Genomic DNA, 14,098 nt, shown 5'->3' with positions numbered 1-14,098 from the left:
GTCTGTGTGTCTGTAGTCTGGCTTTTTTCTGATTTAAGAATCTCGCGCGCTATCAACACACACAACTTTGATAATCTGCCTTTGAGAACCCAGAAACTGATCTAGTTAATGTGACTTTTTATGTACAGATGGATTTTATTTCTCTGTCATCTTTCTTTAACAGCCCCTGCCCCAACACCCATTCTTTCTGTCATGTTTTTGATCAGTTCTCCCTGTTTTTTGTGTGTTTTTTTACATGCTCCTGCCCTCACCAGCTGTCTGTTGGCTTGAGGTTTTCAGTCCAAAGGCTAGAAGATGCTGGACCAAAAATCAGCTTTGAACTACAGATCCACAGGTGACACACCCACCAGCAGTCATGCTCAACCCCCCCCCCAACCATCGTCACTGTTTCTGTCTCTTTCATACACGCACAAAGAGCTGTTTGTGTTTCATCTGATCCATGTAAATACGTTTCGTGTCTGTCCCGATCATGTTGCTGTCTGTGGTTTGATGAAACTAACCGCAGACGCAGAAAAATACAGATGGCCCCGAGGAGCTCCAGACAGGAGACAAGCTCTACACAAGATGCCCACTGTGTGCTTAATAGCGTTATTTTCAATATCTCACATCGCTAGATGCAGATGTTTGACTTTTGCAATCCCCCTGCTAGGGGAATTCTTGTCAGAGTCATCTGAACCTGAAAATCCGGCTTTATTATGAGTTCATCTTGAGTTTTGGTTCTGTTTGCACTGTATCAAAGCCTCACTGGAAATAATAAAATCAGTTTGTTCTTTTTATAGTTCTTTTATTTTAACCGTATGAATGTCTCCACAGCTCCAACAAAGATAACTCCGACAGCAACCTGGTCAGTTTGAATCTGTCTGTCACCGCCCAAGCTCAGCTTGATTTACGTGGGTGAGTCAACCATTGCTTAAGTCTCTGAGACACGGTCGCCGAATGCTTTGTTGCCTTGAAACAAAGCATTATTCTAATTATCCTAAAGATAATTTGTTAATATGACAATCTTGTTTCAGGCTAAACTTCTTTATTTTTATTGTAGGATATTATTAAAATGCTTGAATTTGTGCTCCCTGTTCATCTGCAGATAGAAACAAAGAGCATAAAAACACATCTCTAGTCATAAATCTAAGCTAATCACGTGCACATGGAAAACCTTGGAGCCGCTGGCATGTTCATGGATTCCCGTATGCCTGCTGATGCACACAAGCGCACACACCACACACACACACACACACACACACACACACACACACACACACACACACACACACACACACACACACACACACACACTTCAAAGCTTGGAGCCTTACTTGTTGTTGTTTGGGTGTGGTCAGCCGTACACACAAACACAGCGGGACCTGGTATAAGCAAGACGAGGGCATGCTCCTATGTTTGCACTGTAAAAATGTCCCTGCTCAGATGAACATTTAAAATTTAGCAATTCACATTTTAATTCTCTGTTATTAGTGGGGGTGGTGTTTGCTTCAGTCTGATGCGATGTCTACTTTAATCCTGGAATTAAGTAAGATATTTTAATTAAGCTCATCATGGAGAGCTGCTGTTTGCTAAACTGGCTCAGTTATGTCCACTTAGCTGCAAACATTATGCCCACAGTGGGGAATGTAAACATTTTTGCCCACTTAGCTTAGACTACCATGAAATTATCAGAATGTCATCATCAAGAGGCAATCATAGCCCACAGTACTGACAATTCCACACCAGAAAAATCTTCAAACATTTTACTATTTCATATATATATATATAACTGCACTAACAATGCCACTTCATTAGGTACATCTTTGCCTCCAAAGCTGCTCTAATTCTTTATGGCATGGATTCAACAAAGTGCTGGAAACATCCCTCAGAGGTTTTCGTCCATATTAACTCGATAGGATCACATAGTTGCTGCAGATTTGTTAGCTGCACATCTGTGGTGGGAATCTCCCGTTCCACCAAATCCCAGAGGTGCTCTGTTGGATTGAGATTTGGTGACTGTGTCGGCCATTTGAGTACAATGAGCTCATTGTCATCTTCAAGAAACCATCTGACATGATTTGAGCTTTATGACGGTGTGTTATCCTGCTGGAAGCAGCCAACAGAAGATGGGTACATTGTGATCATAAAATACAGGCTGTAGTACTGTGTTTACTCAGTACTACAGGGCCAAAAGTGTGCCAAGAAAATATCCTCCACACTATTACACCAGCACCACTAGTAGCCCAAACCACAACAATTCAGGATGGATCTAAATTTTTAAATTGTTTACAACGAATTCTGACTCCACCATCTGAGTGTTGCAGCAGAAATCGAAACTCATAAGACCAGACAACACTTTTCCAGTCTTCTTTTATCCAATTTTGGTGAGTCTACGCGAATTGTAGACAGGAGTGGGACCTGGTGTGGTCTTGTGGTTCAAGGTTCATGTGCATTCAAAGATGCTCTTGTGCAAAGCTTGGTTGCCACAAGTGGTTATTTGAGTTACTGTTGCCTTCCTATCAGCTTCAAGGAGTCTGGCTGTTTTCTGACCTTTGACATCAGCAAAGCTCACTGGATGTTTTCTCATTTTGGACCTTTCTCTGTAACCTTAGAGATGGTTGTGTGGGAAAATCTGGCACCAACAAACATGCCACATTCAAAGTTGCATAAATCTCCTGATCCTTAGTTTCAGCTTCACCGAATCGACTTGGCTATGTCTGCATGTCTAAATGTGCTGAATTGCAGCACATGTGGGGTTGCCTGTTTAGATATTTGTGCTAACAAGCTGTTGAACAAGTGAACCTAATGAAGTGGCCAGTGAGTATATGTTAAAACTAAGGTAGTTAGTATTGGTGCTGCACTGTATAATCAGGCAGCATTGTCAGGGATATTTTAAATGGTCTGTTTTTGTCATATTTAGAAATAAGAAAAATACAAATTTAGAAAGTTCCTGTTGCCTTTAAACACAATATTTCTAATAAAAACTGAAAAGTATTAAATCAGGATTTATATGTGCAAATGCACTTAGAAAAAGTCCAAACCTATCCATGTGTACATGCATTAATATCACCACACTGTTTCTCTTCCCTCTTCTTTCCAGGGTGTCTCATCCCTCTCAGGTGGTGCTGCCATTCCCAAACTGGGAACCGAAAGAGAAGCCCATTAAAGAGGATGATGTTGGACCACAAGTCACACACATCTATGAGGTAAATTCCCTCCCTTACACTGAAACACAGCTGGGCAGTCTAATCAGCTGTGAGGAAATGAACAGGATGAATTTGTAGATGAAGAGATTGAGAAATGGAAAGGTGAGCTATTTTGTGTTTATCGTGCTGTTCAGAAAGTCTCGTCTTGGATGAAAAGAGCGGAAAATAGGTGTGGAAACTTGTGTATTAGGCCACATCAAAGGGTAGGGGCTCTGCAAGATGAAGGACACAGTAAAACCAGTAGCTCTATAAAGAATTAAACTCTGGCTGATCGAAGGTCTCCAGCTGAAGAGCAATTACTGCTGCAAAGGCAGGAAAAAGCAAGACAGCGGGAACCAGGAGCAACGAGAAAACAAGGCGAGCAGGGAGCATGGATGCAAACATTCTTAACTGGGGTCATAGTGTAATAAATAATAATTATTAAGAGGAAAAACAAGGTCAAACAGGATAGTGGGGGGGGTGGCAGACAGGCCGGCGACACTTAACAATAGGGGCATGTGCATACGTGCATCTGTCTCCTATACATGTGATTTCTTTTTATTTTAAATAGATGGCAGCTTCATTGAACCGGAGCGCTGCGGTGTCTGGTCTGTCCCGCAGCTGATAATGATTTTCATTTGCCGTACTTTTCCCAGTGGGCAGCTGCTTCTAGTTAGAGAGGACAGAGGGGTTTTTTTCTTTTCCTCTTGCAGAATTCCTGCCCTGCAGCAACAGGATCATGTCCTGTTTGGATGACTTGCTTCAGTGTTAATGACCGTGTGCATATGTGAGGACATATATATATATATATATGTGTGTGTGTGTGTGTGTGAGAGAGCAATAGACAAAGAAAGGGGCGAGTACAAAAGAGGGTTTATTGAATTGATGGTTCATTTAAGCTCATAATTCAGTCATCCTAAATTAGATATGGAATGATGAAGCTGGTGATGGTGTAGGTTTTACTTGTCTTGTATTTCAATCCCGAGAGACTCGAGGCTGCATTAGTATTATCTTCATTATTATGAAAACACAGGTGGCCCGTTTCATCATCCCACAGTTATGATAACCTGATTAGAGCTTTGGCCGCTTGAGACCGAGGCCGGAGAATACTGACAAGTCTCGCTGTTTTTTCTGCCGCCTCGCTCTCACCCGCAGCTCCATAACTCCGGTCCCAGCAGCATCGGGGAGGCTGAGCTTCACGTTGGCTGGCCGTCTCGCTTCCGCGATGAGAACCTGCTGTATGCCATGGAGATTAAAACTGACGGACCAGTGAGCTGCCGGACAAACACCAGCCTTAACCCGCATGGTTTAGAGGTAACATGAAATATACAGTGCGCAATACAAGTATGCAGCCAAAAAACAATCTCAAGAATGACATGTGGGTGTTTTGCTTTTAATAAGAATGAGTCTGTTTGCACATTGTGCATTTCTAACTGATCATTTACAGCACCTACTCATACAAACCGGCTTAGGTACATTTTTTTATTCATACCATTAGTTATATCTTTTTCTATCCCTTAATGGCACCATTTATGCCATTCACTCTTATTGCCGTTATTCTTGTGTTCTTTGTGTGTTTTTTTCCCCCAATAGGCTCCATACAAGTAAGATGGATTGTTATGTTTACAAGCAGAAATGAGAGCTGGAATCATTTCCAGTATCTATGATATCACGCGTAGGATAATTGGAAAAGAAAACATGGAGTTATTTGAAAATGTGAATGTGTAATCATCTATGAAAACAGCAGCATGTGTCAGATCCTCTGAGGAGACTGATTACAGTAGTTACTTCTTTCACCTGACTGCGAAGTGTTATACCAAGATCGCACAAGCAAAGAGATTCACATAATGTTCTCCAAATTCCTTCTATGTAATTGGCGTCTCAACATCCGTGTTACTTACAGTCGGTAAATCAGTTACCCGTGCATCTGTGGCTTGTTTTCTGAGTGCCATCTCTGGGGCAGAGATGCTAATCACTGAGCTGCAGGAAGATAAAGGCATACCTGTTGTTGCTATCCTTTGCTTTCTTAGCTGATGTAAGAGTCATAGTAGTTTCATGTCCTGCACAACTGGTCCAGTTTTTAAAATGTTTAAATGTAATTATACAGTGAAGACAAACACCTAGAGGAGAAACCATTCTGGCTCTTTATCTGTAATCTCAGAGTTGTGACTTCAAGAGTCTCAGGTTGTTCGCTCGTGTCTGCTTTTCGCTGTTCTCAGCTTCATGGTATGACCAGGAAATTAAATCGTTTTCAACCCTTCAAAAGATCAGCGATGAGATTTCTTAACATTTTGCTTTTTTTATTCCTCTGCTGGAGGTTTTGCGTAATATTATTATGTCTTCTAAAACATCTTAGAAAATCCTAAAAAAGGCCGCAGTGAAACAACGAGTTTTAATAAGGTGTCTGGACTGACAGAATACACTAACACATGTTAGAGTACGATTAAATTGGCACTATAAACTGTAAGCACTGAAACAGACAGGGCAAGTTAATTTACAAGGTACCTTTCATACAAAAAGGCAGACAATTTTAGTTATGTAGCGCCAAGTTGCCTCAAGGCGCTTTATATTGTAAGGCAAAGACCGTACAATAATACAGACAAAACAGAGAAAATCCTAACAATCATATGGCACCCCGTGAGTAAGTGCTTTGGTGAGTGTGGGAAGAAAAAACTCCCTTTTAACAGGAAGAAACCTCCAGCAGAACCAGGCTCAGGAAGGGACAGCCATCTGCCGGGACCAGTTGGAGAATCATATATCAAATTTTCTTTTCTTTCAAATGTAAAATGATCATTTTTACTTGCTTGAACAATAAGCATTGATAACATTTCCCTGTTTGTTTCAGATCTCCACTCTCCAGGACACACCAGAATTACTGGGCTTCCTGAGGAACACCAGCAGTCCTCCTCACCGCCACAAACGATCTATCAGCACCGCTCAGGATTACAGCAATAAAACCTTGGTGAGCCAACTGTAAAGTCTCTAAAGAAAACAAACTAAGCCAAATGTTCATTAGCCATTCACAGGTGTTTGATATATTTCTTCTCCCTCCACCAACCCTCTCCTTATGCAGAACTGCACTAATGTCTCCTGTCTGAAGATAATGTGTGTGGTCGGCCGGTTGGATCGTGGGCAGAGTGCTGTGGTAAAGATCCGATCGCGACTCTGGGCGCACACTTTCCTGCAGGTCAGTTGATTTTTTTGTGTTAACTTTTTGTTTTACTTTAATCGCTCAACTCACTCAGCAGGAAGGTCTGATATGTAACACGCCACCTTTAAAATAATAACTTTTTTATCTTAAAGCGGCGTAATGACCCCTACATTCTCAACTCTACCGTGTCCTTTGCGGTCACATCGATGCCTTATCGCATCCAACCCGCCACGCTGCCTCAGCACAGAAGCGCGGTATGATAAAAAGCAATAAAAATGAGTCTTTATGCCAAGCTTCGAGAAATAAGGAAAAATTTATAGACAGTTTTTTTTCCCTGCAGATGGGGACTCTGGTGTTATGGGGGACTCCTGATGTATCATTCGCTGTTCCACTCTGGGTCATCATCTTGGCCATATTGCTGGGGCTGCTGGTCCTGGCCATCCTGACATTAGCCATGTGGAAGGTACATACATCATCCACTATCCTCAGAACTCCTTGTGGTAGTTTAATTATTAAAAACTCTACTAACTGGCTAATGTGATTCCCTCAGTGTGGTTTCTTTGACCGGGCGCGGCCACCTGCCGATGATGACATCTCTGACCAGGAGAAACTGACGTCTGATCAAACAGGTGATGCATAAGACGTGACAGCTGCTGGTTGTAAGACAGCGGTTTAGGAGGGATGCGCACCTTCTGAATGACTTAAATCAGATCTGGGATCTGTATTAGTCGGGACCGACATTCCTTGGCTCGAGGTCTCTCTGTGAATCAACCGAACTGAAAGGACAAACCGAAAACTGCAGCTCCACACAGACTGGGACCAAAGCAAAGTTGGACCAGCACACTTAACAAGCTCCATCACACACACATGTCTTTTGTTTATAGATTGCGATGAAGCACCAGAACTGAAGACAGACTGGACTTTGTTACCAAAACAATGCTTTAAATGTGTTACTGCACATTTTTGTTTGAGTAACAGAGAAAGAGACTTTAGATCTATGCACAAGTGCTGTTGTGAGTGTGTGTATGTGTAAGTCGGTGTGTGTGCAGGTACTGTACATACGTGTCTAATAGGTGTCACTTGTGTCATTCAGTTATTGATGTCTATCACCACCAGATTTAATTTATCCAAGTTCACACCCACACACACATGAGATGCAGCCACATGCATAAACAGAAAAGGCACAAAGTTGAATTGTATATTTATGAATGTATGTGCAATAATTTGAGAGTTGTGTGATACTTAAGCTTGTTTACACTGGCATTATTTTTATTAGAGCTTAACGTTTCCATTGTTTGTGTGCATACTGTAATTGATTAATTGTGATATTATTGTTGCTGAATGGAGCGTTTCTTTAGACTGATTTAAGCCAACACGTAACAATCAAAAAGAGAGGAACAAAGCGATACCAGTAAGAACAAAATAACTTATTATTTTCTTATAGTGAGTATAGAATTTATCTTCGAGGAACAGGCCGCATATTCACGGCTGAAGCGCTGTCCTGATAATTAAAGTTTTGTCTGTCATGTTGGATGTTTAAAAAAAAAATAGCGGTTGACAAGACTTCAAAAACTTGCTGCAAAGCCACAGTCCGTATCAGAAACGCAACGCAGTCCGAGACAGAGATGGTGCACATTACTGCGTGCACTGTGTATTACTTAACAGTACATTTAATGTTTGTTAATTATCTGTATCCTGCACAGACATGGAGAACAAAGCAGTGAGAACATCAGCATTTCCCTCAATTAAAAACTAAAAGTTAACGTGTACGTTTGAGCTGCTTCCGATTTTTGTATCGCCTGGGAAGTTTTATTAGAATAAAGTGTTGCTTGATTACTGATTGATTGCTGAACTTCACATTGCCGTGTCCGCTTACAAGTTAAAGAATAGTAAATGTATTTTCTGCAAAGTGCACAGAAAACCAGTAAAGAACTTTTTGTACATGATAGACTGTGTACAATAGCTTTGTGCCTTGTCAGAGGAGCAAGGTTAACGAGTTCATTTTCCAATATGACAGCCTCTGCAGTTCTTTACAAAGTTTTAAAGAAGTTTTGCACCCAAGGATAATAAATAAATTGGGTATTTCAGTCTGTGTTTAAGTCTACTGTCTCCAAATCAGAGGAAGGACTCTTGCTCCCCCAGGTGGTGGAGTGTAGAAGTGTCTGTGCAAAGAAACTATGTTATCTAAGGAAACACAGTGCCATCTCGTGCCGTGCATTTGCCATACACTTTCTGCATAGAGGATAATGATGGCATGTAAAGGGCTTTATAGTTCATCCATCCATTTTTTTAATACTCCGTTTATCCAATTCAACAGGGCGCATATAGACATTTGTTCTCACTCACGTTAACACCTACTATCAGTTTAGAATTGCTAATTAACCAAATGCATGCAAGTCTTTGGTCTGTGGGAGGAAGCGAGAGTACCTTAAGACAGCCCACAAAAGTGCGGGGAGAACATGCAAGCAACTCCCTCTTTATAGTTAATTTACAGTTATTTACAACACTCTGTGTCAGAGGTGTCCAACATAAGGTCCAGGGGCCTGCGGGGTGGCTTTGGTAAAAGTGGAGGAAGGCATAAACTTTGGATATTTAAATGTATTTTCATACATTTTGCATCGTCCTTTCTGAAGACCTCACCTATGGCCTCTCATACTGAACCAAGTAAATAAGTAATAAATAAACAATTAAATTATAGAAAGTTTCTGTTTTGTTCCTTTATCTAATATAGAAATGTGTGTTTTTACAGTGGCTTTAAAAAAATAAATTTCTGTCATTTTCCATGTTTATTTCTTACAGTTTAAGGCCAAAAAGCCGTACTGAGAGACTTCTTTCATTTACTACAGCAGCATTTCTTTATCACGTAGAAAGATAAAGATTTAAGTGGGTGTGGCTAAGAATGTAAAACTAGTTTGATGTACAGACACTCTGTATACAGTTTATTTTTCCAAAGCTGATTTCTTCATTGAAGTTCCTTACCTTGAAGAGGAAAACATCTGTTGAGAGTAGCGTTGCTCCTTGGAGTTTCTCCATTAAGGAGCAGCTATTTCAAATTTAATACACACTACAAGTTCTCGGTTTTCAGGACACGAAGATGTTCCTGATAAAAAATCCTGCAAGAGGTAAATCTGCTCATTTAATATGAATGTGTGCATGTTCTCAATATGAACTGAGACTTAATGGGCACCACACTAAACCCACACTATTTAGTGTTTTATGAGAAAGAAACGAAATGGGATTGTGTTATTTAGCAAAGATTTCGGCAATCACAATCTTCAAAGAGCTTCTCTGCAGCGCTGTGACTGCTATTCAGAATACGAAAGATCGTTGTCAGAAATATCAAAGCAGGAGAGTGGAAGCGAAGGCGTTATCGGATATCTCTCGAGTGGAAACATTTATCATATTCTCACAGATGGTAAGCCTCATTTGAACATGAAAACACCCCCTCCCCACCTTCACCCTTACAATACGGTAAGCAAGGACATCTTGTGGAAAGGAAACATGAAAAGACACGTGCTGCATTTATTCTTTATCATCTCTTTATTTCTTTGAATATATTTGATCAAATGTAAAATCAAACATTTGGAGTAAAGATTTAACAGTTTTCTGACTAGCAAATATCAACACCATCAAAATAAAGGAACATTATTGATACTTACTACATAATGTACGCATATAGGACATACTCTATCTTAGCTAAGATTTATCCAAACAGACCCAAATTACAAAAAAAAATTTTTTTTTATTTTTTTATTTTAGTCTTTGACTCCCGTTATTTCCTGGGTTTTTGAGCTGGTGCAAAAAGAAAATATCTTAGGTGAAGCGGTATCTTGTATCCTTGTCAAATAAATGATGAAGTATTTATAGAAATAAAATGTCACTTTAAAGGTCTGTACATGGGGATCAGTGTTTTTCCTCTCCACTGGCAACAAGGTCATACCAACGTTAGAATGGAAGACTTTGGCTATTTACAAATCGCTGAGATGTTGTACAGGTAGCGTACAATTCCTCCCAGACATGCTGTACATTACTTGTGTTTATCAGTTACGCTTTCACCCCTCCCCACGCACACACACACGCGCACACACACACCCATATGTCAAAGTGCAATTCCATAGATCACCACAATGCAGCACCTATATGCCATATTTAACATTGTACAGAACAGCTGTGAAAATTACATATTCTAAGGGGCCCATCTTTAGAATATAAATTAGAGTTAAAGGGGTTGGATCTATATTATTACTAAACCTTTCCAACAGTGTGATATAGACCTACTTCACAGCAGCCATTCTGGCATGAATTAGCTGGAAAACGCAGGAGTTATTATTGACATTAATGAACCATCTGTTCTGTTTAGGTGCGGCGTTATAATTCATGTGATTTCTGCGTTTACGTGTCATTTTGTGTCATAATGGCTGCTGTGTCCATATGGTTCAGTTCCTAATTTATGTCCAATGAAATATAAACTATGATTTAGCTTTAACACCAACTATTCAGTAGAAATGAGTATAGTTTGATGCCACAGACAGGGGGCAGCGAAGAGATTTGTTGACAATAAGAAAAAGTTTAAAAAAAAAACTTTTTTCCTTTAAACATTAATTTGACATTTCAAATATGTTTTTCCTGTGTCATGGAGTCCTTACAGTTGAAAAATAATTTGCTTTAGGAAAATACAAACATGGGCCAGGCTAGGAAAAGGAAATGGATCAAACAGGAGCTCTGCTTTGTAACAGTGAGTAGGATATAAGACCACGTAGCTTTGGAGAACAGTCACTGGGCAGTGTTTAGCCTGAGCAGTCAAACACAAACAGAACAGTCTGGTTACTTGGGTTTACAATAAACCCCTTTTAGGAGTTCAATGGCTATTATGAGAAACTGCAGTCCATATTCACACATACTGTAACGTTGCAGTGTGCAAATCAAACTACGTCTGAGGAGGCCCTAATTATGAAGATGTATAGCACATTCATTGACATTTGATCAATACCAGAAGTGACGGAAACGATAGGACCACTTGGTTTTGGTGCATTAATGGAATGATTGAAGAAGGAGGTGCCGTGGCACATACAGTACATAGGCTACATAAGGGTTAAATACACACTGTACACTTTCTAGATTACAATGCACTGTACATGATCAACACTAGCTGGCTAGTTAACTCTGCATTTCTCTCTTTCTTTCTCTGAATAGTAGCTCTATAAATCATCAAAAATAAAGTTTACCCAATGTGTGTTTACATTCCCTGCTCCGCTATATAATGCTTTCTCTCTCTCTCTCAGTGATAAACCTTTAGGACATGCGATGCGATGAAAAACAGTCAGTTATTCTCATAATATCTCATAGTAGCTGAGTAGGAGGGACACCGCCACCACACTCCATTCGGACGCTTCATCAAAGTGCTGCTGTCAAAACACACATGTACACATGACTGTGGACAAACAACATTGTTTCAGGCCGTACACACACTCACACACACAGCATACACTGGCTGCTCACATGCACACAGACATATATTGTTCCTGAGTATGAATTGTAGGATATTTCTTTAGGAAAGAAATAACATGTCCACTAATCTACTGTCAGAAAGTAAAGTTTGCTGTTTTAATCGGAACAGCAGTGCTCTGAAATACATGTATGGGCTTAAGAAAGGCACACCGCCTTTAAGGTTTTTAACAGAAAAACCCAAAGAACCATGTGCTGCTGTGAACTACATACATACTATAGATCTAAGGCCATAGATTCTGTAATGAAAGCAAGCTCACTGCAATAATAAGAGAGCCACAGAGCTGTTCAGCATCGTTCAGTTTAATATTGTGCAGTTGTGGCCTGCAACATACTCTCTACACTCTTACTGGCAGCTGATTTCAGTTAGCTTGTACTCGTCCAGCACCAAACAGCAGACAAGCATCTCAGCAACTAGCTGGTGATGCAGAGATTAGCAAGCGCCAGATATACTCTTCAGGAAGTGGTTACAAAAAAAAGCTAAAAAGTATGATAAAGTGGACTTAACGTCTTCCTGGCTGTCTGAAAAACACCCCAAATGAATGTTGCTCTGTGTCTTCCGGGTGCCTCATTAGTTAATGCAGTTAGCCAGCTATGTTTTGCATTGCAGTATTAGGGCTCAATCCACACAGGAATTAGCTGAAACTTGAATTATCTCTGTTTGTATGGATCTGAAACACTGTACACAGCAGCCACAGCTAACGACAGATGTAATTTAGTGAAGCACGCAATCGCTGAAAGTATGAGACTAAAACTCAAGGTCAAGGTATTGAGGCAAAGTCAACAAAGGAACTTTACCAGAGGAATGCATCTATGTGCAGCTGCCGTCACCTTATCTTGTGAGTGGCGTGGCAAACGCGAGTCAGTACTGAGGACAGACTGAGTGGTTTACATTCAGGCCTTATCAGTCTTGATTTACAGGTTAACAACTGAGCTCATAGCTTCCAGCAACATGTACGCTTTAATCCTGTGGTCTGTTTAACAGACATGGAAAAAAAAAATCACACACACAGAGACCAACGCTCAGGCACAAACAGTCAGTGACGCACACACACATACACAGACAAGGCCACCTGCAGTAGCATATGGATTTGTAACGGCATGAAAAAAAAAACCAACTAAAACTCAGAGTTTATCGTTGTTATGACTGAGCGTTCTCATCAAAACATCAGAAGGTCTCTCTTCGACTCCCTTGCACCACAACACACCAAATTAACAGTGAATCACAACCAAACTTTCTAAACACTGACGTCAGGGTTTGTGCTTGCTCTTGTTAAATGGTTAACTGACCTGCATCCACCATGTTTAAAGTCCATCTCCAACGGAGAGCCAGCTTATGATATGTGACACGCAAACCAAATGACTCTCAGATGTGTGCCAGCCATTCGTACTCAACATTCACTCTGCATTCATTTTTGCTTTCAGCATTGATTGCACTGATCTTGTGTGTGATACCACTTATGAAGGTACTCCGCTGTCCTTAATTATATGTATCAGACTTGTATGAAAGAAAAGAAAACATGTAAATACTGCATAAACTTAGTCTTATATTACAGTAGTCTGGATAGAGAGAAACAAGAAGGAGGTTGGGGGTGGGGACTAAACACAACGCATCTTGCAGGTGTTTAAAATTCTCTCAACAGTCTACTCTTTTGTTCAAGCATCTTTCACTCCCTGTACGTGAATGGCCCTCTATGCTGATTTTGACCTCGTGAGGAAGGAAGGAAGGTTTGGGCAGAGTCACGGGAGGCTCGTCCTCAGCTCTCTCAGTCTGGTCTCGCTCCGGTGCTGACCAGCGTCTCTTGCGGACTGCAGGTCTCTCTGTCTCACTGCATTGTTGTTTAGACAGAGTAGACATGTCTGTTTTCACTGATTCCTGTCTTATGTCTCCAGTCCCAGAGATTGCCAGCACAGGTCCAGCTCTGTAGATCCCTTCTGCCTGTCCTGGAAGTATTCCCAATCCTGCTGGTAGCTCTACTCCTGGTCCCGGACCAGTGGCCTGCTGCCTCTCCAGTCTGTCTCCATTGGAAGCCTTCATGAGAAGACCGTTGTTACTGCCCACAGAGTTTGCACTCATACTGTTCCTTAGATTGGGATCCATGTTGTGACAGGAGTCAGAGAGGTGGCCAGGCTTTAGCTTTTTCCCCAAAGCTGAGCTGTCTGTTAGAGAACCATTCCTCATGCCACGGAGGGTCAGAGACACACACACATCCCCCACACAGAGCTTAGCACAGGACAGCTCAAACAACTGTGTGGTCCGGTCAGGGCAGCACGATGA

At 41.0% G+C, this 14,098-nt stretch overlaps 2 protein-coding genes across 3 annotated transcripts in view; one reads left to right on the top strand and one right to left on the bottom strand.

The window, feature by feature from the left end:
* The window catches only part of itga8 (integrin, alpha 8), a 42,544-nt gene extending 33,508 nt beyond the window's left edge, over positions 1–9,036 (top strand). Inside the window, exons 22-30 of the mRNA XM_085473692.1 lie at positions 255–334; positions 814–894; positions 3,080–3,185; positions 4,320–4,478; positions 6,010–6,126; positions 6,238–6,351; positions 6,468–6,569; positions 6,656–6,778; positions 6,866–9,036. Coding sequence (XP_085329818.1) covers positions 255–334; positions 814–894; positions 3,080–3,185; positions 4,320–4,478; positions 6,010–6,126; positions 6,238–6,351; positions 6,468–6,569; positions 6,656–6,778; positions 6,866–6,955 — 972 coding nt within the window. The 3' untranslated portion in view covers positions 6,956–9,036. The remainder of the gene's footprint in view (positions 1–254; positions 335–813; positions 895–3,079; positions 3,186–4,319; positions 4,479–6,009; positions 6,127–6,237; positions 6,352–6,467; positions 6,570–6,655; positions 6,779–6,865) is intronic.
* A 1,709-nt stretch (positions 9,037–10,745) lies between these two features.
* Positions 10,746–14,098, bottom strand: part of atxn1b (ataxin 1b) — an 11,610-nt gene continuing 8,257 nt past the window's right edge. For both annotated transcript variants that reach the window (XM_085473690.1, XM_085473691.1), the window contains exon 3: positions 10,746–14,098. This exon is cut by the window's right edge and continues 54 nt beyond it. In XM_085473690.1, the coding sequence (XP_085329816.1) occupies positions 13,457–14,098 (642 nt within the window). In that variant the 3' untranslated portion in view covers positions 10,746–13,456.

Source organism: Copadichromis virginalis, linkage group LG11 (genome assembly GCF_057382275.1).
Source record: "Copadichromis virginalis isolate Kocher_CV1m ecotype Utaka linkage group LG11, C_Virginalis_male_GT1.1, whole genome shotgun sequence".
Lineage (NCBI taxonomy): Eukaryota > Metazoa > Chordata > Actinopteri > Cichliformes > Cichlidae > Copadichromis > Copadichromis virginalis.
This window is presented reverse-complemented; position numbering and strand designations above follow the sequence as displayed.